This window comes from Pyxicephalus adspersus, chromosome 11, assembly GCF_032062135.1.
Source record: "Pyxicephalus adspersus chromosome 11, UCB_Pads_2.0, whole genome shotgun sequence".
Taxonomy (NCBI): Eukaryota; Metazoa; Chordata; class Amphibia; order Anura; family Pyxicephalidae; genus Pyxicephalus; species Pyxicephalus adspersus.
The window spans coordinates 11,361,210-11,388,216 of NC_092868.1; the positions used below are offsets into that span (position 1 = coordinate 11,361,210).

At 37.8% G+C, this 27,007-nt stretch overlaps 1 protein-coding gene and 1 long non-coding RNA gene across 3 annotated transcripts; both read left to right on the top strand.

The window, feature by feature from the left end:
* The first annotated feature begins 13,300 nt into the window (after positions 1-13,300).
* Positions 13,301-23,083, top strand: LOC140341240 (pregnancy-specific beta-1-glycoprotein 4-like). Its single transcript, XM_072426802.1, has 7 exons — positions 13,301-13,334; positions 13,551-13,832; positions 14,184-14,480; positions 15,898-16,137; positions 16,584-16,883; positions 22,203-22,297; positions 23,078-23,083. Exons 1-7 carry the CDS (start codon positions 13,301-13,303, stop codon positions 23,081-23,083), a joined length of 1,254 nt encoding a protein of 417 aa, XP_072282903.1.
* Positions 23,084-23,435: 352 nt separating this feature from the next.
* Positions 23,436-25,891, top strand: LOC140341121 (uncharacterized). Of its 2 annotated transcripts, XR_011922814.1 has the most exons (4): positions 23,436-23,509; positions 23,768-23,809; positions 25,038-25,102; positions 25,728-25,891. It is a non-coding gene; the product is annotated as an uncharacterized lncRNA (long non-coding RNA). The 2 variants fall into 2 exon arrangements; XR_011922813.1 differs by lacking the exon at positions 25,728-25,891 and having other exon boundaries at positions 25,038-25,450.
* Positions 25,892-27,007: the final 1,116 nt, after the last annotated feature.

Sequence of the window (27,007 nt, forward strand, 5' to 3'; positions counted from 1 at the left end):
CAGGACTTTTTGTCATACCTGGAACAATTTGTAAAACATTCTGCCATCCTTGGTTCCCACCTTCTGCTTGTGCTGTAGTCACAATGACATTTAAGAATGGTTACACGTCCAGATTATACGCGAGCTGAACTCCTGAAGGGGATCAATGTTCCTGGAACCCTTTATCTTAGTGATATGGCAACCTACATGATCTATGGCAGGTTTCTCTTAAAAACGTTTTTGGATCCAAACATTTGTTAACACTAGTTATAAATTGTACATGTGTATTCTAGCAAGTTATACCCATCTATATCTTCTATCTAATAAACTCTAAGCTTATGTTTGTGCTTTTCCTTTTGCAGGACTTGGTGGTGGAATAATAGCTGGAATTGTGATTGGAGTAATATGCGGAGTGATCCTCATCATGGTTGGCGGCTTATTAAGCAAAAAAAGTATGTTGTATTGGTCTGTTGCCAGTTACCAAGGAGGGCAACACAGTGCACATCATTTTCAATAATTACAATGTTAGCAAAATGTTTTTGCCATCTTTACAACATATAATGCATACAGATTTCTTTTCACAGAAACTCCCAAGTCTCCAAAAAAAGAAAATGAAAATGTTTCATCTCTGCATATGTATGAAAGGACTATGCCTGTGATAACAGTAAGTTTCCTGGAATGTGTCTGTATAGAATAATGATTATTTTTTATTTTGTGTCATTCTGCAATTTTCTAAAACTTATCATATTTTAGGGTGTATAATCAACATATGTCTTCCAGATCAATGTTTCCCTCTTCTCCCACCCACAAGTAGTTCTTCTGTTTTTGTAACACATACTATAGGCAGCATGCACCATAATGTAGCCTTAATAATACAAAAAAACAATAAATATTGTATGTCCTTTTTACAGGCAGATGAAAATGCTGCAAAAGCAGAATCACATCAATATGAAGAAAGTAGCTGTGCCAGTATAGGGAGCCACCAATATACACAAATAGTATATCGAAAACACCAAATACAAACTAAGGATTGTTTATATATATATATATAGTTTATATATTTTATGTACAAAAATACATAATACGCATTATTCTAAATATCATTCTCATTTTAGTCCTTGAACAATAGGTAGGAGGATCCCTTGTTCTTGGATGGGCACCAAACTTCATAGACACTGCATGTTCAACCGTTACATTTAGCTTTTTGCTAGGAGTTCAGATTTGGGGATTAGGAGAAAATTGAGGACTAAGGTTAAGATCTCCCGTAAGGAGAAAGATAGGTAAACTAAGACACTTTTCAGGGTTAGAGGTTTATACGTTCAATGACTGGGATTAGGGTTAATTTAAGAGTTAGTTTAGGTTTTAAAGATTAATCAGGGTTACATGGAAAGATAAGTTTTAAAATTCAGGGACAGTAGAGGAATATCTAAATCTCACAGAGTAGCACCTCTCATTGATCATTATGACCAATAACATGCCCAAATATTCCCCGTTCTGACACATTTGTATGATTACCAGCAGGGGTTTACACTATTAGGCATTTCAGCCTTGAGTGAAATCCTAAGAAGCTGACTGCAGATTTTTTTCATTATTTTTTTTCAATACTTTGAATATATTTCACTATTTACATGGACTTTGTCTGTTTTTTTCCCACATGTTTTAGCAATGCCTCTACTTTGTGTAGAGACTGCCTTTGCAACAAAAGAATGACCCTTAGGTTGTAAAAACACATGTACAATGAATGTTCTATTAGGGGCTGTATGCTCTCTGGTTACTTCCAAAAGTAAAGGGTAATGGAAGAAATTATGTTACCATTGTTTTTTGTTTTTTTTTATGGAGAAGTTTGTGTTCCTCTCAAGTACTTCCTTCCCCTACATTTGGTTTGCTGGATTTACCTACAATGCTCAATTAAAGCCTGACAAAAAAAAATCAAAATATTATTATTTAATAAAATTAGCTTTAAAATTTACTGGTTTGGTTTTTCTGCTTTGTCCCATCTGCAAATGCAGCCCCAAACATGCTATTCAGTAATTTGCATCTCACCTGAACTATTCTTAGTACATACATATGTGTAAAGCCTCATACACATGCAGAACATTTGATCATTAGTACCATTTGTATAAACAGTAGAACAAAGGAGCGCTGTATAGATGTCACTGTTGTGTCCTATGAGGAGGAAAGGAAAAGTAGGGTGATCCCTTATGTGTCATTCCCAACAATGGCCACTCCTATCAGTCATTTACTAAACTTCCAAAGTAGATCACAAACAACATCATTGGACAGCTATATAGATGGTAGATTTTATCCAGGATATTCATGAATGATCATCTTAGGAAAGGAAACCCTAGCTAGTATACAATGCCTAAATCTATGGGAGGGACAATAGTATGATCACTTCTACATGTCACTGGTTAATATAAACAATCCCATATACTTTGTAAAATCTTTCTGATAATTACTATAGGGAACAGGAATAATACAGGTGTAAATGCTTGTGCTCTTACAAATCTATTTCTAATAAATGTTTTTCTTTTTTTATTTCTAACAGCAAATGGCTTTCCCAAAAACAGCAACATCCAGTACACCAATGCCCGGCCAAGGAATCTAAATATGGTAATATTAATACATCACAAGTAAAATAAAATGCTACAAAATCTTTTTGTGAGATTGTTCATTAAAACTCACTTTTACTGTCACACAGCTACACACTTTTTATGTTTTGTTTTCCACAGGTAGCAGTTTTGGTGACAATATTATGGTAAGATGATAACTTTATTATAGGATTTCCCCTTATTGATATGAAGTACTATATCCTGTCATAGCAATAGTAATAATGTTATTGATGGAAATTAGTTTCAGCAGATAAAAGCTTCACTGGTCATAAATGGCATGGCAGATATCCAAGATCTGAGAGCTTCACTCTCCCAAAATCATTTATTTGCTTATTGTTATAGACCATGCAGCCTTATGCACATAGCATAACAGAAATGAGATTTTGTGAGTTTGTTACTGCTGCCCAGATTCCTTTCTCCTGACTTGTGATGTTGCGTTATCAGTGAACTGACTTTGTCGGTCTGTATGTACTGTAGGTAGAATAGGTATTATGACTTGATGTACTTTCCTTTCTAATTAGTTATGTAATATTGATTTTTGTTTATATTTTTGTGTCTAATATACATACACATTATTCATTTATAGAATTTGCATGCTTTCTTTCAACCTTTTCTGATGAAGCTTAACACAAAGCAGCGAAACACGATGAACCGTAAGACAACTGTAAATGTAAAAAAATTGCTGTATTATATTGTTTCAATATGTACTTGTCATACTGATTGGAATCATCGTGTTTTATAGATAAATGTATACTTAAACTTTTAATGGCATTCAATAGTTTTATTGTTACAAAAATACTAATAATGATGACAAAAAAATCACATAATTCTTGGTTCAGCCTTGTCTTGTTCTCAAAAGACTGGAAAGTGTCCCCTCCTCCCATGTTTTGGCAACAACTGAGATAGAACTAAATGTCTTCTGTTCACAATATAAACCTATGGGTAATTTTGCCCCACACTTTATCAAATTTTCTAAGTTCACAATATTTGCAATCAATACAAAAGTCCAATTACTGTTTGCAATGGAAAGTTAAGACTGTCTTACAATAACACACCCCGGACATCCAGAAAGCGGGTTCCCATACTGACAGCCACACTTTCTATAGAGATGAAGCATCAGAATTGAGGAATTCTCAGTACGCCATCTATCATTGATTGTTGCAGAGAGAGAATGCCTAAAGTAACCAATAAGTTACAGTGTAAGCACCCTATGTGGATAAACATGGCTAATCAAGGTCTTTGATAGAAACAAGGCAGAGTCATTCCAGACCATTTCGCCCTTAGCTCAAGAGTTATAAAAAAAAAAGGATCAAAATCATCTTCTGATATATATAAAGCAAGCTATAAACTCCTTATATGATCCTGAATCTTTCATGTATGAACGCTCTCTTTGTTAAAGCTGCAGGACCATTGAAATTTTACCTTACTTGGATCTGTCTTTTCGTTCCCAGTACTAACTGAAAAGAAGATCATAATGTTAAATGTTTCATGCCTATGGTTTCAGACACTGGAATTTGTAGTTTGTGTGATCATCAACTAATGAGAAATTTGGGGTCCAACCTTCTAACACTTTTGTATCCTGCCTGTTTTGCTTCTGGCCTGAACCTTGGTGTTAATGCGTTTTGTGCCTTTTACTCCACCATCAAATCTATAGAGCATGAAACGGACAAATCTTAAAAATTCCCAGCATAATAGCAGGGCAACAACTTTTCTTTTGTTTTTTTGGCAGGCATATAGTAGGCATATGTAAATAGAGTGTTACAAGGAGGAGCAGAAACAATATAAATATTCACAACAGCAGCATTTAAAATGGTCAGTTGCAGCTCCACACCGTTAATCAATTCACTTGATAAATTGATCATCAGCAAGTGTGGGCACCTCTAAAAATATAGAGGTTTGGACAGTTTTCTGACTAGAACATTCAAATGGGTGTTAACAAAAAGCAAGGGGGAGAGATATCATCAATGATCTTAGAGAAGCGCTAAATTCTGTGGAGAGTTAGAACACAATTTCTGTACAATTTGAAGCCCATCACTCTAAAGTAAATTTAGTATATTTAGTAGCTTCTGTAATATGTATCACTAGTTTGCTACATAATGATATAAGCATGATTTCGGGAGCAACCAAGTCCACAGTGCCAGCCTTTTCTTTTTTTTACGTAAATAATTATGAATAAATTTTTTTCAAATTAATTTCTCTGTAATGGCTGTAAGAGATGTGTGCTGCAACTAATGTTTAAACAATTATGATTGAAGATGGTGCTCTAAAAAGTTTTAATTGTCTACAGTATATTTCCTGATGCTTCTTTTATTTCTGTGTCATTTTGTTAAATAAATATTGTCATATAGGAATCTGTTGATTGTTTTACAACTGACATTATATTTAAATAATTATGGAAGCCTATTTTGAGTATACATGAGATTCTGTTGCAAATGTAACGTTGCCTTATGTTAATCATAAGTACAGATTATTGTTAGGATCAAAGTGTAATAAGTATGGAATAATAAACGAATGTTTCATAGAATGGTATGTTGAAAACCCAAAAGTCTTTTGGATCCAAAGTAAAAAAAATCATCCACTGTGAAAATGTTATTGACTTGGTTGATGCCATGTTGGTTTTTCAATGGATTTTGTATATTTTGGGGTTTGTGTTTGGAAAAAAGTCTAAACCTAAAGCAGTGTAGAAACAGCGATTTCTGATGTCTGACACACCCTTTGCTTAGTCAGAGTTACAGCTCATCAATCAATAGGAAACATTTGCTGATTGAGTATTATTGTTTTTGTTTTAAGGGCTAAAAATGTTAAATCTTTATTCTTGTCCAAGCTTCGTCCAAAAATGCCAATTCTTCCCATTTAACATATTCATAATCATGTATGATGACAGATTTAGATTCCAAGATGGTTCATGTCACTAGTATTGTTACCAACCATGAAATTGGTCCAAACATTGCATATTGGGTTTTTCTGGAGTATTTGGTCAGAATTCAGGTTTAGACATAGACACCCCGAGTGTACCAATGTGTGGCCATGGAGGGAGTAGGGGTCCTTGGAAAACCTCTTTTAGCCAGACTTGTTAAAAGCACAATAAAGCAAGATATCTCAAATGTGAAGACCCAGCTGTCTACAGGGTGTCCAAGATGGACATATGACTGGAGTTTATGGAACATCCAATAGACATGCTTGCCTGTCCAGATCCTATCATAATGGGCATATTTTATTAATGTGAACCAGGTTTGGGTCCCTGATGTCTTCCACACCATCTTTGTGGATTACCTATTAGCTGTAACATGCTGCCATGTTTGTACAATTGAAAAAATTTAACAATTTTTCTGACTTGACTGCTCCAAAGGCTTAAATAGACTTTTATGACTATTAAGAAGCAACAGAGTAGTTCAACATCAACATCCATTTTGTAAGGGTTGGGTTCTATAGGGACCAGAAAATACTAAATTATACAGCAAGTATACCAAATCCACAGCCAATAATTTGTCTTTGTCACTTGGTTTTAAAAAGTATCTTCTGATCAAATTAAACCTATAGGTCCATAGTTGATGAGTCAAAACATTGATCCCTTAAATGCACCAGTTTCACCTTTCAGTAATTCATTGGCACCAAGCTAGCCAAAGAATCTTTAAATATTAAACGTCATGGCCTAAATAAAAAACGGAACATAACTGTCTGAGGACTAAAACATCTGGTTTAGGTGATTTGTTCTCCTTAGTGTATTAATGAACCATATTAGTGTTGCAATGTCAAGATCCAATTTGAATTACATTTTTACCATTCTTGTAACATTGGTGTATATATGCAGATCCTAAAATGAAAAGTAGAGCATTTTTGTAACATTCTATTTAAAAAAAAAAGTCTGTAAGTAAATGAAACAATGTCCCATTATTAAGTCAAAGACACTGAAAGTAAATATTTTGTATATATAATAATAAAAATGATTCCTTCCTCATAGTTTTGTCTCCACCTGTTTCTACCAGTAGAGGTTATGTGTGTACAATTCAGATAACATTTAGCCATCTCACAAAGTCATATAAGTTAATAATTTAAGTAAACAAGGAAGACAGGAAAAAAAATTTTCAGCAATGAAACGTGGAATAGGATGCAGAGATGGAAAAAGCACATTTGTTGATCAGCTTTAGTTTGTTTTTCCTTAATTCAGGTAAGAATCTCTGAATGTAAAATATAGGCTCTGTTATGTAGTAATTGTTTCTTACAGTTATGAAAGTGTCCATTCCAAAAATGTGTTTTAGTTTTGGAGAGACAGATTGGGGAAGGTGAAAAGTTACATTATTACTGGTATATATTTCCCCCCCTTGGAGAGGGATTATGAGTATAAGTCAGTAGTGAAAGTACAGGCAGCATTAAAATTAGGATGGGAGAAACTTCTGACTGCCAGTTTTTAGTTCACTTTAAGTTACTTTACTGGATATAGTTGTAGAAGTCCTAATGTTTGTCTTAGACTCAAAAGATACAAGGAATATATCATCTGCTACCTTTACATCCTTGACATTGTACTGTGTCTGCACTGCATTTGCTGTCCATGAATATTACATAGGGAAGAATTTACTGGGGTGGAAATTCCAGTGGTTCTCTTTAAAAAGCAGTGGGAGTTGGCAGCTGATTGCTGACAGAGAGTATCATTTGGAATAAATATCACCGTATCCCCAGGTATTACTGCACTGTAAAGCTGAACTCTCGGTAGCTATGGGTATTTGAGTAAAAGGAATTAAAAATAAACATAATTAAAACACTATTTTCTAATGTGTGACCAGCAAGGAGTTCCTATTGAGATTAATAGTGGGATATAAATCTACCAGTGAATACAAACAAGATTTCTTTCTTGTTGAAAGAACACAATCTGTGCCTATTTTGGACTATTCTAATTTGTGATATACATGCATTGCTTGAAAACCATGAAGTGTGAGGACAGTATATTATTTAGTAGGTAAATGAAGTAGAAGTAAAGGCATTTTATAAAAGGTTTTAAAAACAAACTACAATTATCACATATACCAGGCTAGAGACACAATGTAATCACAGCATATGGAAATAGGGCTATTTAAAAGGTTACTGAAATGCAGAATTGATATCTGTAGCCACCAAACCTATATTATAGATTATTGCAATCATTAGGAATTTGGAATTTTTGCCATTGAGCTGAGCTCCAGGGTAGTAAGATATGTGACAGAACATTGTCAGTCCAGTTGTCCTATGAATTTTTATCTACAGGTGTAAAGTGATTGATATTGCGTGTGTTGAGTGTACTTCTGCTTTTGAGAATAATAAAAACCTCTGCAAGCACAATAAAATTGCAAACTTGGAATAAAAATAAAATGTGCAAACATCTGATGGGGCCAACTGGCCTCAATATGAAAGCTATTACCTATTAATAATGATAAATTAATAAGTCTATTGTTACATCCAAAGACCTTTATTGTAAAGTATTGTTTAACATTTTATCTCGATTTATCTATAACATTTTTATTTCTTTATTAGTGGAGTATTAGACAAATTATGACATATACCACTTTATAGGAAAAAAAATATGTATTTTTTTTTTTCAACCTTTAGAGAAATTAAGTTGGCTATTAGCTCTATGTATTCACTATTTGTAGCTATCAGTGTTGGTCAAACATGGCTTTGTTTCTACGGCACTTTATGCTTGTAGAGAGGCCAAATATAAAAAAGCATGTAAAGAATTTCACGCCTTGGGAGAAAGGGCCACTAGGGGGTGCTATGACTTGCACGGAGGTGGTGTGAGCCTTGGGAAGAGCCAAGGTGCAGAGTCTAAACAGTAACCAAGTCTTCTCCAGAGCCTCTAGTGATGAGGATGTTAGGCTGCTGGTTACTGCCAGGTTGCAGGTCCTTGGGCACACCAGGGTGGGCAGGAAGATACATGGTACCAAATCACTAAGCAGAAAAATTGTCAGAAAGGCCAGGGTCAAAGCAGGCAGCAAGCAAGAGAGGTCATGTCACAAGCCAGGGGTCAAATACCAGGAAACCAGGAACCAGATACCAGTGAGACAGGGGCCACCGCAGCACAGGGAACACAGGAGACACTCGAAGCAACAGGAGGCACAGGTGACATGGGAATAACTACAGACAGAGAGGAACACTTAAACAACACAAGGGAATAGGTTGGGAAACAACAGACTGGGCAACAAGGGGTTAACGCAGGAGAAGGACAGAGGAAGCACTGAATTAACCTACAGATGTACAGGAAATGTTCAGCAGAGGTAGGGGAGTTGGCACTTGTGGGGAGAGTGATGTGTCTAAACTAGCTAATGGAATGATTAAAAGGCAGTTTCCTGATTGGCTGGCAGGATGGGCAAAACTGATAAAAATTGGGATCAGATTAACTCCCCTAGCGGGGTACATAAAAGCGTAAAAAAAAACCCACTTACCTTGCTCTGTCACTATCCCCTGCCGTCCTGCTTGTCCCCGCAGGTCCTGGGGACACTTTCTTTCTCCTCGATTTCCAGCCGGTGAATGCAGAGATGATCTCCAGGGTTTCCTGGTGACTTCGGTGCATGTGTCTCTGCGGGTGGGCGGATTGGCGGGAAATTAAAATAATTTTGTATTGGATTAAAAACAAAATAGCTGTGTTGAGACAAATACAAAGAAATATTCATATAATATATATATTTATATTATATTTTTTGACAGAGTGTCCCTAGAAAGGATTGAAAAGTGTCAGGAAAGTGTGATAAAGGCTCCAGGGAATAGAGAGTTAATAGGTTTGGATAAGTTTCTGGGAGGAAACCAGGTATTTTAGGGCCCTGGAGCCGGCCAAGGGAGTGAAAGGGTGGGCTCCGTGGCCCAACCCAATCCTGACTGGGTTAATATGCACCTGCACTTAGGTGAAGGAGGGAAGGTGTGCTCAGCCAGAGGGACTTCAGGTTGTGAGAGAGCCAGAGAGGGATGCCAAGCCGAAAGAGAGCCAGAGTGGATTTCAGGCTGAGATATATATATATATTTTAACAGATTTTTGTTTGTTTTGTTATTTAAAGTTTAATATTAAATTTATTAAATATCGGTGAATTATAGCCTACAATGAAAACAAAAATTCCATGCAAAAACTTTTACCTCTTTTACCTCTTTTTGCATGGAAATATTGACGGAATTACACCACTAGGGAGGTTAATAATACAACAAAGCAAAATGGTATTTTCAGGGCAGACAGAAGAGATATATATAAAAAATATCAAATAATTCAATATATACATATACATATTTAAAAACTCCATAGAATGAATTCATCTATTTGATAAGTTTCACATAGAAACCGTTTCCAATATTATAACCATAACCACCAATTATACAGTATAAAACTTGCCAAAAAATGGCTTTATGCATCAATCGCAGCTAGAACAGTATTTATTGCCCTCACTCAACGCGTTTTGTCACAACTTTATAAGGATAATGGAGCAAGACTATAGTTAAAACAATAGAAAATCATAAAAATAATTTTTCATTACAATCAATACAATGTATTCATATACCCTGTATATTAATAAATTTATCAGTATATTCAATAAATAGAACAGTATCAATAATAATCTCACATCATCCACATATAGTCATTAACCACCTAGCCGGTATGCCCAACCTTCGTACGGGCAAAAAAAAATTGCTAGGATGGTTAACCCCGTAATTTTGTCACATCCTTACCTCCATGGTCCCGCTGTGCACATCCAGCGGGACCATGGAGGTAAGGATTCCAGCGTCGTTTTCCCATTCCAGCGTCGTCCTCCGTCCATCGTCGTCCGTCGATCTCCAGCGTCGGGTGCCAGCGGGACCGGTAAGATGCCGGCCGGTATCTTGTGTTCCGCTGCCCGGCATCTTGCGTTCCGCCGCCCGGCCGGCCGAACACAAGATCCCGGCCGGCTGAACACAAGATACCGGCCGGCATCTTACCTAGTCCCGCTGATGGTCCACGTCCGTGTTCGTCCAGCGCCGGATGATCTCTGCAGGGAGAAGCTGTCCGGCGGAGAAAAAAAACCGGAAGGCTTCTCCCTGCGTGCGTGATGACATCGGCGCGTGTGCGGGAAATTCAAATAGAAACTCATTCATTCATTTTGTATTGGATTCAATACAAACTCCTGTATTCAATCCAATACAAAATAATTCAAATAAATACAAAGTTTGTAATTGGTAAATTCAAACTGTCATTTTGTATTGGATTGAATACAAACTCCTGTATCCAATCCAATACAAAAAATAAAAAAAAATTAAATAAAAGTAAATAACTTGGAAATTCAAATTTATATTTTGTATTTGATTGGATACAAACTTGCGTATCCAATCCAATACAAAATAATATAAAATTAATACAAAGTACATAACTGGTAAATTCAAACTGTCATTTTGTATTGGATTGAATACAAACTCCGGTATCCAATCCAATACAAAAAAATAAAAAAAAATAAAAGTAAATACATTTTTTATATTCATAATATCTAATAGAACCCCTGTTCGGACATATTTCTGTAAGTTACAGGTCTACAATTTAAAAAAAAAAATTTCAAGAAAAACAGTGGATCACTTTTGGTACAGAAATCTAGACCTCAGTGTAACGCTCAGGTGGTTAAGGTTAAAGTTTGACGAACTCTTGTTGAAATAAACAAAGCCAAATTCGACTAAATCACTTTAGGATGTATATTATCAATTTATATAAGATATAGGGATTTATATAAACAAGCAAGTTGGGTATTTGAATGGATGCCCCTGAAATATTTTATGATACCATTAAAGCACAGAAATCCTTCCCTTCTCGGATTAGTGTGTGGAATGAAATGATAAATGACATCAAGTCTATGCAGGACCTGATCTCTAACCTTTACGAGTGAACCGCTTTCTTCTGTACATTGGCCATTAACAGAAAAAATTGAATAAATTAATTTTTAGGAAATGGTATTCTCCAGCCAACTCACTGCTAATGTATTAAATTCAATAAAATCATGTTCACGCATTTGCAAGCAAGCAGTTATAATAATATTATAATTATTTTTTATTATTAAACAGTATTTATATAGTACCAACATATTACACAATGCTGTACATTTAATAGGGGTTGCAAAAACTAGTTTGCATTTTTTTTACCTCCCTCACTGTCTTCATAGACTTGAAAGCATTTTGCTATTATTATATGGAAGTTTTTTTATGCATTTGCAAGCATATTTTATGAATGGTTAAAAAAGGTGAAATTAAAAACTGCATCACTTTGAAAGGCATTAGAATTTTTGAGCAAACACCTGCACATATCAGTGACTGCCTGTTACCAATCCTGGGCACCTAGCAATAGCCCCACCTAGTGGGCCCCTGGGAGCTGTAAATGCTGCAGTTTTTGTTACTGCTCGTCTGAACATATTATAATTCTGTCTAGTTATGGGTAACTCACCCTAAGGAACATATCAAATATATAAAAAAAAAAACATAGCAAATGTTTTGTCCAAACTTCAAGTTATAACATTCACCTAAACATACAAATATATTTCCTGATAATATTATCACTAATAACAATATGAAGGGTTTAGAATATTTTTATAGGTTTGGATTAGTTTGTACATTATATTTGCTTGTCCTTTTATCCTGTCTGTTTTTCCTGCAGGTGTTATATTGGCTAACCAGGTTGTGAATGGAACTCTTGGAGGATCTGTTTATTTTTATGAGTCTATACCAATCGCCGATCCTGTAATACAATGGACTTTTAAAAACACTATAATTGCACAGCGCTTTCCTGGTGGCTCTCCTGTGTGTCTTAAACAGTTCACAGGAAGATGCAGCCTGTATGTGAATGGAACTCTGAGATTGGAGGATCTGAGATTATCAGATGATGGGGATTACCATTTTTCTGCACAATATCCAAACTCTACCTTTATAAAGCAGTCTACCTATGGACTCAGAGTCTATAGTAAGTAATAACTGGGCATTATATTCCTAAACCTCTCGTCTTCTGGTTGTCAGCATAACCTAAATACTAATCTAATTGCTTTAAAGCTGAATTCCAGGCACACAGCTAAAAACATAGATGAACTTTATCTCTGCATGCTTTGTTTGCCAAATATTACTTGTCTATAATTTCTGTCCATCCAGTCCTGCGATTTACACTGCTCTACATCACAGCACAGTCCTGTCTGGCAGGGGAAGGAACCTACACTTTCCCTGATACATTTTCACTAACAGTTCCCCCCAATACTGTTATTGACTGAACAGTGAAGAATCAGATGACTGATGACCCGTACATTTGGCAGTCTTTTTTCCTTTCAGCATATTCCTAACGCCCATTTCAGACATGATGTAGAAAACAGAAGCTATTAGCCACACTGAGCCACCCCTCTACAACCACTACAATGTCATCCACAATAACTGGCAAACGCTTTATGGTGTAGTTGAGTGCTGATTAGATAAGTAAAAATAACTGCACAGCCAAAAGTAACTTATCGTGTTCAGGAACCTCACCGCAATCCTCTGCAATCTCAGCAGCAGCTGCATGTAAATGTGTGCACAATATTATTCTCAGCTGCTCCTATTCTGTTGAATGGGAGTGTTTGTGATTGGCTTAGCTGCAGGTCTGAAATGACCCTTTCAATGCAACACCTCAGCCTATGTTATTATGCTGCTCCACCACCCTCCATTTCCACTAATTCAGATTCTGGGACTGACACTGCTTACATTTAAAACAAAACTTAATAATGATAATGACAATTATTGCTTTCAACTACAACTCTTATTGTAGGAAGAGATGTTGGTTTCCTATAGAAATGTACCATTTCAGAAGTGCACTTTGGTGCCATTTTGAAAAACAGCTTGGACTGAAACCATGGACTGGTTCCATAACAAAACTAATTTTATTTTTGGGCAAAAACCAAACTACAATGCAAGCTGTAGAATCTGTTTTTGTTCCTGAGTTTGATTAGAAACAAACAATATTTTATTTCTTTTTGGCAGCTCCAGTCTCTGACGTGAAATTAACAAGCAATGCATCAGAGTTGGTGTGGCCAGGACTAGATTCAGTGTGTCTGAACTGTACTGCTCGTGGTGCAGATGTCACTTACTCCTGGAGCCTACAGGGGGCACCACTGCCCCAAGACCCCAATTACCACCTCAGTGAGAATAACACAGTCCTCACAATCAGCCCGGTCTCTGATAAAGACAATGAAACTTTCACCTGTACTGCCAAAAACTGGATAAACAGCGAGACCAGCAATGGAGTCAGCTTCGACCTGGCCTGTAAGTGTAAAACAGATTTGTTTTTTTTTATTACCAGTAAGCAGTTTTAGGTACATCTGTATAATTATTAAATTATTCTTTTTGTACAAATTTTGTCCTTCTTTTTGTGCTTCTTTATATCAAACCTATATCTGCCTCATTAGTTTGCTTCTTTTATTTTATTGAAGCCTGACATTTTATTTAAGTGTCAGAAATAAGTCAAATACTCCAAATTACTAACAACAAATCTGTCAAATTTTGTGTTGGTCTGACATACATTTCTATATTGCCAGTTTATTCTATTTGCACTATATTATCTAGGTTTATAGTTGTTTTCTGACTTGTAGTAACAATGACTCTTGTAAATTACAGCTCCGGTCTCTTCAGTGACACTGACCAGTAACACATCGGGATCATACATCTGGGTTGGGGAGGAATCTGTGACTTTACATTGCTCAGCTAAGGGATCAGCTATCACCTTTCTCTGGAATCTGAATGGAGAACCATTACCTGCAGATTCCCGGTATTACTTATCACACGGTGATTCTCCCCCACACTCCAATCTCTTCATCAGCCCCGTCTATAGGAATGATACTGGAAATTTCACCTGTAAAGCATCTAATCAGCTTGGGAGTGAGACGAGCATTGCCCTGAGCCTCAACTTGGCCTGTAAGTTGATGTTTTTTAATCTACATTTATTTATATTATTAGAAAACACAATTCTGGCCAATATATTAAAGAGGAAACTTGTAAAATGCAAAGCAGATAGGAATACCTGGGAAATCATTTTAAATCTTGGAACCTAGGAGCTCAGCCATGCCTCTTTTCTATTCTTGGCCCACTCGGTCAAACTGAACCAAATGTTCGGTGAATAACAAAGTGAAAATTGCACCATTTCATTAGCAATGTAAATACTTGAAGGTCCTGTCTGCTGTGTACATTAACCATTGAGATGCAAGCTGCCTATAACTAATGTTACAATGTTAAAAAACAAATTGATAGCCTGGTAATATTGGCTGGTGGTTGTTAGAGATGGTTTATGATAACTAGTCATGGGTCCACCGATTGTTGCATACCATAAAAACAGGCTTGCCAGACAATATTCCATAAGTTTCATGTGAGTTACAAGCTCTTTGCTATAATATACAGTTGGGAGCTTTCCCATTGGTTGGTGATTGTTAACGATGTCCTAATTACCACCAGCCAATGGGAATGCTGTTCATTGTACACCATGAAGTAGAACATAAAAACTTAACAAAGTAAAATGCTTGCTTTGTTTACTAAATGAGGTGAAGTTGGGCTGACCTTTGTTATCCAGCCATGTCCAATAAATAATTACTTTTGTAATGTTTCATGTGTATGATTGGATGTTCTTTGCAAATTAGTAAATCAACCACAATGCGTCTGCAATCTTTTAGATATTTATTTTGAAAGAGAACAATAAGCACAAACACAGTAAAGCACTACAAGCAGAAAACAACATCTGTATAACAAATAAAAATGGCTCCTATTTATTTTAACTAAGTATAACCCTTTGCCAGGTAATTCACATGGTGTACAGTATGGGTTTGTGGTTCTTATGGGAAAATATCTGTTAGAGATATTTCAAAACTCATTGTTGGTGCAGTTTACCTGCCCCATTCTATCACTGGCACGCTTTAGATGTTTTTGTATTGCCAAAATTTGAAATATCCCTGGTTTCAAAGAAAAAAAAATTATAGATGGGAAATTGCATTTTTAAAGCCAGCAGGGGTAACATTATTACCTGGGACATGTTCCCACATACTCCATAATTTCCACCCCTCACCACCCCCAACAAGTTTGGTAACACTACCAATGTTTAGGGCTTTGCAATTAACTTGCAAAGTTGAGATGTATTTTAGAGAAATAAAAAACAATACATATACAATAAAATAATAACAAAATTTCCCAATTTTGCTCATCAATATTCCAAACTTTCTCTTAAGTTTTTCCAGCATAATTCCCAAAAGGGCACTAAATGAAGGCAGATCCCTAATGTAGTTTCAAATACATAACATGAAAAACATAAATATTAGTTAAGTTGACATCTTTCTGCATTTTATAGGGAATCCAGAAGGCAATATGCAATGCACTGCGGAACCCATTGATCTGAACTTTCAGCTTGGCTGTTCCTGGTCAGGAGGACAACCAGCAACTAATGTGATCTTGATCTTAAGTGGAAGAATATGGAAAAGTGGAGAGAACAGTGTAAATGTAGTAACCACAAAAAGTAATTTTGAAGGATCAAGTCTAATCTGCCTTGGAGATCAGCTGGGAAGAACATCTCAATGCTCGGTGATATTTGGTAATTTGTTTCTAGTTATGGGTGTACTGCTTTGATCCACAACAAAAAACAACAATATTGAGGATCATTATGTTGATGTCATAATGCAGAGACTTTAAATTCAGCTTCTCCTTGAGAACTTTATCCCAAAATGTGCTGCTATAGTTATCTGTAAAACTTGTCTAGGCCTGGTAAAGCAGAAACACACACACATACACAGTAAATATTACAAGTGTAAGGCCAGAAAAAGATGTACAAAACACCAGATATATCACTCTGGTGATATATCACATCACATCAGTGAGTCAAGCACATAATTTGCTGTGCAGGAAATGTAGAATATATTGTGTAGTAATATATACCTTTATATTATACAAAAAACGTAACCTCCATTTACTATCTACAATCAGCTTTGGATAAATAATATTAATGAGATATGTTGTCTGATTTTATGTTTCTTTAATCAGTTCCTCCGGAGGCCATTGGACATAACAACAATAACATCACTGAATCAAAAGTCGGCAATACTGTAAACCTGACAGTGATGCTGGTACGTGGACTGTCAGCCGAGTTCACCTGGTACTATCTAAACCCCGACCCCATCCCTATCCAAACCAACAGTAATATCCTAGTGGAGAGTACAAGTTCTAGCTCCAGCCTCCACATTCCTGATGTTACTATGAAGGATGCAGGAAAATATGAATGCAGAGCCAAGAATTTCATTGGAAGTCAGAGCTTCTTCTTCACTGTTACTGTGGCTGCTAACGGTAGGTTGGAATAAATCTGCCCTTCAAGAATATCTAAATCCTGTTTTACTGCTACTGTCTTTAAAGCAAAGCTTTTTTGAGAGAAATATGTAAACTGCCATTGCAGAACTGAATAATTTGCTACTTTCCTGGCTGTACCTTCTTTCAGTACTTCAACAAAACCTGCACGTAATCTGTGTTGGTCAAATATCGCTCGAATAGGCCAATATTGTTCAGGTGATCGAACGTCGAATTCGAATACCAATAATTTCAATGTGGGGAAAATTCGGGTTATTTTTCGGGACTGTGTAACGCTTTTACAGCCTACAAATAGATTTAAAAAGACGTGTCAAGACTCCCACAGTTTTGCACAACACTGTATTTTGGTTTGTTAAATTTTGATTTGTTAAAGGCCTCTGAGTAGAGGCAGAGAGGTCCCCGAGGGGGTTCCTCCAGTCCTAAAATTACCCACCAGGTTTCATCTCTTCATTACAAGCCATACACAGGCTTCAGAGTAGAGACAGAGGACCTTGAGGGGGGTTTTTCAGTAAAAAAATTAGCCATTTACACAGCTCTGGTACAAGTTATATAGGCCTCACAGTGGATAGAGGCAGAGGGCCTCGAGGGGGTTCCTCTGGTCCAAAAATTAGCCGGTTGCACAGCACTGTTACAAGTGATTTAGGCCTCAAAGTAGATAGAGGCAGCTATCTAGTCACACAGCTCCATTACGCACCCATATTCAATTTATACAGCTGCATAATGTGTTTACACTATATAAATCCTATTTATTAATAATAATAATTGCTAGCTGGCATCATGACCTGGATGACATGTGTTAGGAATGACACTCATAAAGTTGTGGACAAGTATGTGCCGTGACATTAGGCAAAAGGATGGAGGACCAGAGACGGAGCGTGGGTCAGCGAGAGCAGTAGCAATGTGTGGCCTCTGGTCACCTATCGTCTGGGAAACCGCACTGGTAAGAGTCATGGAGAGCTAGTGTAGTGCATCGTCAATGCTACCCAGAAGTGTACAGTTTTAGTGAATGGAGCACTGACAGGCAGCAGCAGCAACAGCAGGAGAAGGAGGCGGTGGGCCCTGAGACAGAGCGTGGACGGCATTGGTAACTGGCAACTAGAGCTGGGAGTAATGCATCGTCAATGACACCCAGAAGTGTACAGTATTAGTGAATGGAGTACTGATAGGTGGCAGCAGCAACATTAGTGGAAGGAGGCGGTCGGCCCTGAGACGGAGCGTGGATGGCATTGGTAACTGGCATCTAGAGCTGGGTGTAGTGCATTGTCAATGACACCCAGAAGAATTCTGATTCAGAAATAAATATCTGGGGGAAATACAGACATTTTTATTGTTTTTGTGATAGATAGCAAGAGGTATCAAAAATAGATATAGATAGCAAGTGGTATTAGAATTTAATATCTGAATTTTTTTTTAAAGAAATACAGAAATTTTTCTGTCTTTTTTGATAGAGAGCAAGTGGGATCATAATTAAATATCTGTTTTTTTGAGAGAAATACAGAAATAGTCCTCCATATAAAAAGTAGCCAGTTACACAGCTTCGTTACGGTTGATATAGTCCTCAGAGTAAATAGAGGCAGAGGGCCCCGAGGGAGATCCTCTGTGCAAAAAATAGCCGGTTACACAGCTCCATTACAAGTGATATGGCCTTACAGTAGATAGAGGCAGAGGGCCCCAAGGGAGGTCCTCCATACAAAAATTAGCCAGTTACACAGCTCCATTAAAAAGTATGGGCCTGAGAGACAGAGTAGAGGTAGAGGGCCACGACAAGAAGGAGGAGATGGAGATGCAGAAGGCTGTAAAAGTGCTCTTTCCGTCAAGGTGTCAGCAGGCCGTGCAGCAGTTGCCGACTAATCGGTGCACTCTGCAGAGGGGGTATTGAAGTCATTGCTGATCCAAGCCTTATTCATTTTAATAAAATTGAGTCAGCCAACGTTTACTGCGGAGAGGCGAATGCGCTTGTCACTCACTACGTCCCCAGCTACACTGAACAATCTTTCATATAACACATTTGCTGCTGGGCAGGCAAGGATCTCAATGGCATGTTCTGCCGGCTCCGGACACTGCTCAAGCTTCGATACCCTGTAGCGCAGTGGGTCCTGGCATTGCAGGCTGCAGACTGTCATTGGCAACTGCTGCACGACTGGAGACTTTCCCCTGCTCAAAAAAAGCATGCATAGTTTTGCTTGGACGACCTCTCCTGCTGCTGCCACCCATGCCGCTTAAGGTAATTGTTTGGCTGCCATGACTGGTGGAATTGCCATGGGGATCCCTGCTGCTGGCATACGGAAAGGCTGAGCACAAGTCCCTTCCAAACACTTCTTGGTAGTGCTGCATTGTGGGTCCCCTGTATTGGGTCAAGATGAGTTGTTCTATCTCAGGCTTGTAACGTGGATCAAGTAATGTAGCAATCCAATAGTCATCAGTGTTTGTTTTTATGTGCTGTATGCCCTTGTAGCTATGCACTCCTTCATGAAGGCTGTCATGTGGCTCAAAGTTCCCACAGCTGAGGGAATTCTGGACTAAAGCTACGTACACACTTCCAATTATTATCGTTGGAAAACGAACGACGAACGATCCTGCACGATATCTACGAACGATCGTATAGCACCGATCCTGCACATAGAGATAACGACACGATTGTTCGTAGATATTGTACACACAATAGATACGATCGTTTGAGCGATAGAGGAACTATGTGCACGACAGGAAAGTGAACGAACGTTCGTTCATTACGCATGCTCAGCCCATGGACGATCAACGAACGACCGTACACACGAACGATGTTCAACGATCGTCGTCCAATCCGATCCGCCGGTCCGGTCATTCGTTTCCAACGACTTTCCTCGTTCGTCGGCGTCGTTGGTTACTTTTTTACGAACGATTTTTTGCCCAATCGATCGTTCGTCGTTCGTTTTGAACGATAAAAATTGGAAGTGTGTACGCACCTTTAGTCTCCTGTGGTTTGAACAGCAGCACAGGGTCGTCCTCCTCTGCCTAGTCTTACCATCTACGGAACATGCCGCCTTGTATTTGGGTGGATGGATGCCATCTACCCTCCATATCCTCCTCTGCCCCTTCCTCCCCCTCTCCCATACTCGCAGTCTCCTCCCAGTCCTCATCTTCCACATCCTCCTCGCCCTAGATTTGCGGTACACTATGCCTAGTAGGCACGCATGTCCAAGATGATGTTGTAAACGTCATCTCTTCCTGCAGGCTTCCTGCAGCGTCCGCTCTGTGTCATGTCCGAGCTCCACCATCATCTGTTCTAGCAGGCATATGATGTATGATGAGGTAGAAGGTGTGGGGGATGGCAATGATGCATGGTCTTGACTGCTAGCAATGCGACAAACACCAGCTGATCTGCGTTGGAGCTCATCCTCACTGCTGGTGGAGCCTGAAAACTGTATTGCTTGGCTACATCCCCCACTCAAATTACTGGCAGCAGCACAGGGACCTGTTACTGCCAGGTTACCGGGTGGTGGCTTTTTAAATGTGTGCTCATGCAACTTGTTCCAAGTTTGTTTGGGTTTTTACCTCGTTTGAACTGCTGAGCACACATTTTGCAGGTGATCATAGTGTTGTCATCACTATGGACACTAAAAAAATGCCCACACGGGCGAACATCAAAATGGGCCAAAAGGTGCTCTGGAGCTGGTGTTCGTGGTGGTGGTCCGCGGTTGTTGAGGCACACCTGTGGTGTGGTGCTGCCAACGATGGACGACTATGAGTTGCCTGACTGGTTCTTGAATACTGCAGAGTGTTGGCACCTTTTCCTCCCTCTCCCCCTTTGAGAGCGTTCTGCAACCTCCTTCTCCTCTTCTTGCCTATGATGATCTCCTTGTTCACCCTATGTCAGATAAAGGACATCATCATCATCATTAGAAGAGACAGTTTCCCTTTATGTGCCGACAGGAAGCAGCAGCTTTTTGGAGCCAGTTTGAAGTGGCTCGTCTGGCTCAGAGTGTTGGGGTGAAAAGTAAGGGAGGGAGGAGGGAAAGCCTGTGAACTGACTCTCTTCGTCAGATGACTCAAACAACTGTGCATCTTCAAGGAATGCTTCCAGCTCCGTCTCTCCAACCCCTGGGTAGGACTCCTCTCGTACACATGAAGATTCTGCACTACATGAGACTTTCCAGTTGAGGAGAAAGAAGTAGAAGGTACAGGTGTATCAAGGACTATAGTTTGAAGGAATGCTTCCAGCTCCGCCTCTCCAACCCCTCGGTGGGACTCCTCTATGTACACATGAACAATCTGCTCTATGCAAATCTTTCCAGTCGAGGAGAAAGAAGTAGGAAGTACAGGTGTATCGGGGACTATAGTTTGGGACCCCTGTGAGGCCTGTGTCTGGAACTGGGAGTAAGAAGGGGTGCAATCATTTGATGCAGGCTGGGTCATGTACCTGTTGTTCAAGGTACAGTAATAATGGATGCGCATCACCACCAGCAGCGCTAAAATGTCTAAGGTCCAGCTTGCTTCTTGTTCTCGGTTCTGTAATTAAAAACCTACCCATATACTGCTTTCCTTGCCATGCCTGGCAAAGATGACCCTTCCTCTTTGGCTAGACAGAGTTAAAATGTTAATTTGCTTCACAGAGTGTAAATTATTACAGTAAGTTGATTCTTTTTTGGGGGGGCGGGATTTACACAAGAAATGCAAGTGCACTGTGTGTGTTGTATGCGGCACTTTCCTTCAATATGCATATTACAATTCCTTAATATGTAACACAGTATACAAATGTGATATCTATCTCTGCATCTGTCTGACTGTCTCTTGGTACAAGTGTGATGGTGTGCACACCGTCTGGGTACCCTGGCTCTGGCTGCCTGTATGTAACACACTGACTGACTATCTATCTATGTGACTAACAGTGAAACACTCTACCTGAGTACAGTAGATTACAGGACTGAAGCAATACAGTACAATCCAACTATCTATCTGACTAATAGTGACACAGTCTAACTACAGCAACTTTATTTTACTTTGACTGTGCCAGCAGCACAGAGAGGTTGTGTCTGCTAGCAGATCTCTGTCAGGAGTGGTAAATGCTGGAAAGCCCTGGCTAATTGGCTGCCTGCCACCACAAAGATGGAGGAGAGGATCCCTGCTTTTATTGGAGCCCTTTATCTTAGTGATATGGCAACCTACATGATGCATCTAGGGCAGGTTTCTCTTAAAAGTTTTGGATCCAAATATTTGTTGACACTAGTTATAAATTGTATATCTGAATTATAACATGTTATACCCATCTACATCTTATATCTAATAAACTCTAAGCTTATGTTTGTGCTTTTCCTTTTGCAGGACTTGGTGGTGGAGTGATAGCTGGAATTGTTATTGGAGTAATATTCGGAGTGATCTTCATCAGCAGCTTGGTTGGCTACATAATAAGAAAAAAAGTATGTTGTATCGGTCTGTTGTGCTGTCAGGTTAACCCTCCCACTATATAACTTTTTACGGTGTAAATATAAATATATGATCTGATCTCTTTGTCATTGTATGGTTAGAAAGTCTCCTCTATTCTGATACACGTAAGCAGATGCAGACTGCACATTAAACACTCCAATAGAAACCACAATGGATATATTATTTTTAATAATTTAAATTTTTATAATTGGTATTTTAGTAGTACAGAATAAATAGCTAGGGTCAGATATATAAAATAAAATCAGGATAATAATTTAACCTCTCTGGCAGTATGAATGATGAGGATTTTTACATGTAAAAGCAGTACATTTAAAAATCCCCAATATTTTAAAATTTCCACCTGGTCCCGCCTACCATCTCCACAGTCCTGCCTTCCAACCACGCACTCACGAACAGATGCTTCCCTTGGCCTCACGTCCCCAACGTTCACTCGCCGGAGACGCAGATGCTGGCCGGCATCCGTGTAGCCTGCGGATGCCTGGCATATCCAGGGGAAACAGATGCTGGGCATCACTGGAAGACATGGCGGACACTGCTGGAGGATGCCTTGGGCACTGCTGAAGGACCCTGCTGGAACATGGGAACCATGTAGGAGTTTTAAGCTTCCTGGCAATTCCACCCCGAGTGTGGCTTAAGGTTATTGCTTTTGGTATGGAAGATCCACCCCGAGCCACACTCGGGAATACTGCTAAGGAGGTTAAAGAATTGCTGTATTGTTTATACATTTTATATTTTATACATTGTATTTTTAGGAATAGTTATAAGTACAGATGTATTGTTAGTTATATGTAAAGTAGAATAAGGTGTACCTTACACTTACTGCTCTGTTAATCCAGGTATTGCTTCCAAAATTTTTAGTTGACCTTGGTGTCCCATTGCTGCAGTCCTATATATATTAAGCCAATGGTTTAACTTATCCATTAATGGCACAATGCTTCAAAGAAGTGACACCTGAAGCGTGGTAATGGTTACTGGGCCAGCCGTTATGTTTGGTTGCCAATTACAAAGGAGGCCGATATAGTGCACATCATTTTCAATACATACAATGTTGGCAAAATGTTTTTAGTCATCTTTACAACATATGATGGAATATTTAATTTATTTTCACAGAAACTCCCAAGTCTCCAATATATGAAAATGAAAATATTTCACCTCTGGATAAAAGGACTATTTCTGTGATCACAGTAAGTTTCCTGGAATGCGACTGTGTGGAATAATGTTTTTTTTTTTATATTTTTTATTTTGTATCATTCTGCAATTTTCTAAAACTAATCCTATATTTTGAGTGTATAATCAACACATGTCCTCCAGATCAATGTTTTCCTTTTCTCCTTCTCACAAATAGTAGTTCTTCTGTTTTTGTAACATATACTATAGGCAGCATTAACCATTATGTACCCATAATAATATAAAAACAATAAATCTTTTATTTCCTTTTACAGACAGATCAAAATGTTGCAAAAGCAGAATCAAGTCAATATGAGGTAAATAATTGAGACTGCATAGGGAACCACCAATGTACACAAATAGTTTAAGAGTTTATTTAAGAGTTAGTTTAGGTTTTAGAGATGAATTCAGGGTTATGGAAGGATACATTTTATGGGTCAGGGATAGTAGAGGAACATCTAAATCTCACAGAGTACTACCTGTCACTGATCATTATGACCACTAACATGCCTAAAAATCCCCCATTCCGACACATTTGTATGATTACCAGCAGGGGTTTCCTATCAGAAATTTCAGCCTGGAGTGAAGTCATTAGAAGCTGAGTGTAATTTATTTCATTTAATATATTTCACACAATCTAAATGAAGTTTTTTTCCTGCATTTTGTTTTAGCAGTGCCTCCACTTTGTGTAGAGACTGCCTTTGGCACAAAAGAACAATGACATCCTTAAGTTGTAAAAAACGCATGTACAATGAGTGTTCTATTAGGGGCTGTATGCTGTCAGGTTGCTACCAAAGTAAAGGGTAATGGAAGAAATAATTTTACTGTTCCTTTTGTATGGAGAAGTTTGTGTTCCTCCCAGCTGCTCAAGCACTGGATTTACCTACAATGTTAAAATGAAGCCCAACAGAAAAACATTATCAAATTATTATTATTATTTATTAAAATTAGCTTAAAAATATACTGGTTTGGTTTTTCTGCTTTGTCCCATCTGCAAATGCAGCTCCCAAACATGCTATTCAGTTATTTGCGTCTCACCTGAACTATTCTTAGTACATAGATATGTGTAAAGCCTCATACACATGCAGAACATTTGATCATTGGTACCATTTGTATAAACAGTAGAACAAAGGAGCGCTGTATAGATGTCACTGTTGTGTCCTATGAGGAGGAAAGGACAAGTAGGGTGATCCCTTATGTGTCATTCCCAACAATGGTCATTCCTATCAGTCATTTAATAAACTTCCAAAGTAGATCACAAACAACATCATTGGACAGCTATAGAGATGGTAGATTTTATCCAGGATATTCATGAATGATCATCTTAGGAAAGGAAACCCTAGCTTGTATACAACGCCTAAATCTTTGGGAGGGACAATCATATTTTCACTTCTACATGTCACTGGTTAATATAAACAATCCTATATACTTTGTAAATCTTGTCTGATACTAAATTACTATAGGAACAGGAATAATAAAGGCATGCATGTGTTTTTACAAATTGTTCTCTAATACATAATTTTCTTTTTTTTTTCTTTTTATCAGCAAATAGCTTTCCCTAATACAGCAACATACAGTACACTGATGCCCGGCCAAAGAAATTAAATATGGTAATATTATTACATGTCACAAGTAAAATAAAATGTTACAAATTTTTATGTGAAAAAGTTTTCATTAAAACTCACTTTTACACTGTTACACAGTTACGTGTTTTTTATTTTTGCTTTCCTTGGGACTTGTTTCTCCAGGTAGCAGTTTTGGTGACAATGCTATGTTAAGATTATATCTATATTATAGGATCTCCCCTCATTGATATGGAGTACTATATCCTGTCATAGCAGGGGTATTGCTGTTATTAATGGAAATTAGTTTTAACAGATAGAAGCTTCACTGGTCATAAATGGCATGGCAGATATCCCAAGATCTGAGAGCTTCACCCTCTCAAAATCATTTTATTTGCTTATTGTTATAGACCATGCAGCCTTATGCACACATAGAAATAAAATGAGATTAGTTTGTTACTGCTGCCCAGATTCCTTCTTCCTGACTTGTCATGCTTTGTCATCTTTGAATACTAATATGAGAAAATAGCTCACCCTGTCTTAAAACTTTGTTGTACTGTATGTAGGATATGTAGTATGATTTGATTTATTTTGCTTTTTGTTCAGTTTTATGTAATATTGATTTGTGTTTATATTTTTATGTCTAATATACTTACACATTATTCCCTTATAGCATGCTTTACTTCAACCTTTTCTGATGAATCAGAATACAAAGCAACAAAACATGATGAGCAGTAAGAGATTTGTAAATATAAAAAAAATATTGTTTCAATATGTACTTAGGCAAATAGCATACTGATTGGAATCATGGTATTTTGTAAATAAATGTATACATAAACTTTTAATGGAATTCAATAGTTTTATTGTCACAAAAATACCAATAATGATGACAAAATAATCACATAATTCTTGGTTCAGCCTTGTCTTGTTCTCAAAGGACTAGATATTGTCCCCTCCTCCCATGTTTCGGCAACAAATGAGATGCAACTATTTTTCTATGTTTTCTCTTCTCGATAGAAACTAATGGGTAATTTTGTACCACACAGTCTTTAGACATCCCAAGAACCATCAGAAGTGAGGAATTCTCAGTTCACCACCCACCATTGTTTGTTGCAGAGAGTGAACGTCTAAAGTAACCAATAAGTTACAGTTAATACACTCTATGTGGATGAATGCGGCTAACCAAAGTCTTTATTAAAAAAAAAAAAGACAGAGTCATTCCAGACATTTTCTGTCTAAGCTCAAGCGAGTTATGAGAAAAAGGATCATAATCATCTTCTGATATATATAGCAGGATATTTACTCCTTGTATGATCTTGAATGTTTTTTTTATGTATGAACCTTCTGTTTGTTAAAGCTACAGGACCATTGAAACCTACCTTACTTGGATCTGTCATTTTTTCCCTATAGCTTTAGACTATGGAATTTAATGTTTATGTATTCATCAACTAATGAGAAATTTGGGGTCCAACCTTCTAATTTTTTTTTTATTTTGCTTCAGGCCTGAATCTTGGTGTTAATGCATTCTGTGCCTTTTACCCCACCATCAAATCTATAGAGCATGAAATTCACAAGTCTTAAAAAGTCCCAGCATGAGTCGGCATAATAGCCCAGAAAGTCGTTTTAAAAGTAGAAGTCAGCAATGGACTTTTTCTTTTATTATGTGTTTTTTTGGTATGGTAGGCATATGTATACAGTATAAAGTGTCACAAGGAGGAGCAGAAAAAATATAAATATTCAAAAGAGCAGCATTTAAAAGGGTGGCAGCTAGACATGGTTAATCAAATTCACTTGATAAACTGATCATCAGGAAGTATGAGCACCTCTATAACAGAAGAAGTTTGGATAGTTTGCAGACTAGAACATTCAAATGGGTGTTTACATAAAGCCTAGTAAGAGAGACATCATCAATGATCTTAGAAAAGCCTGTGAATCGAGGGGGGGGGGGGGGGG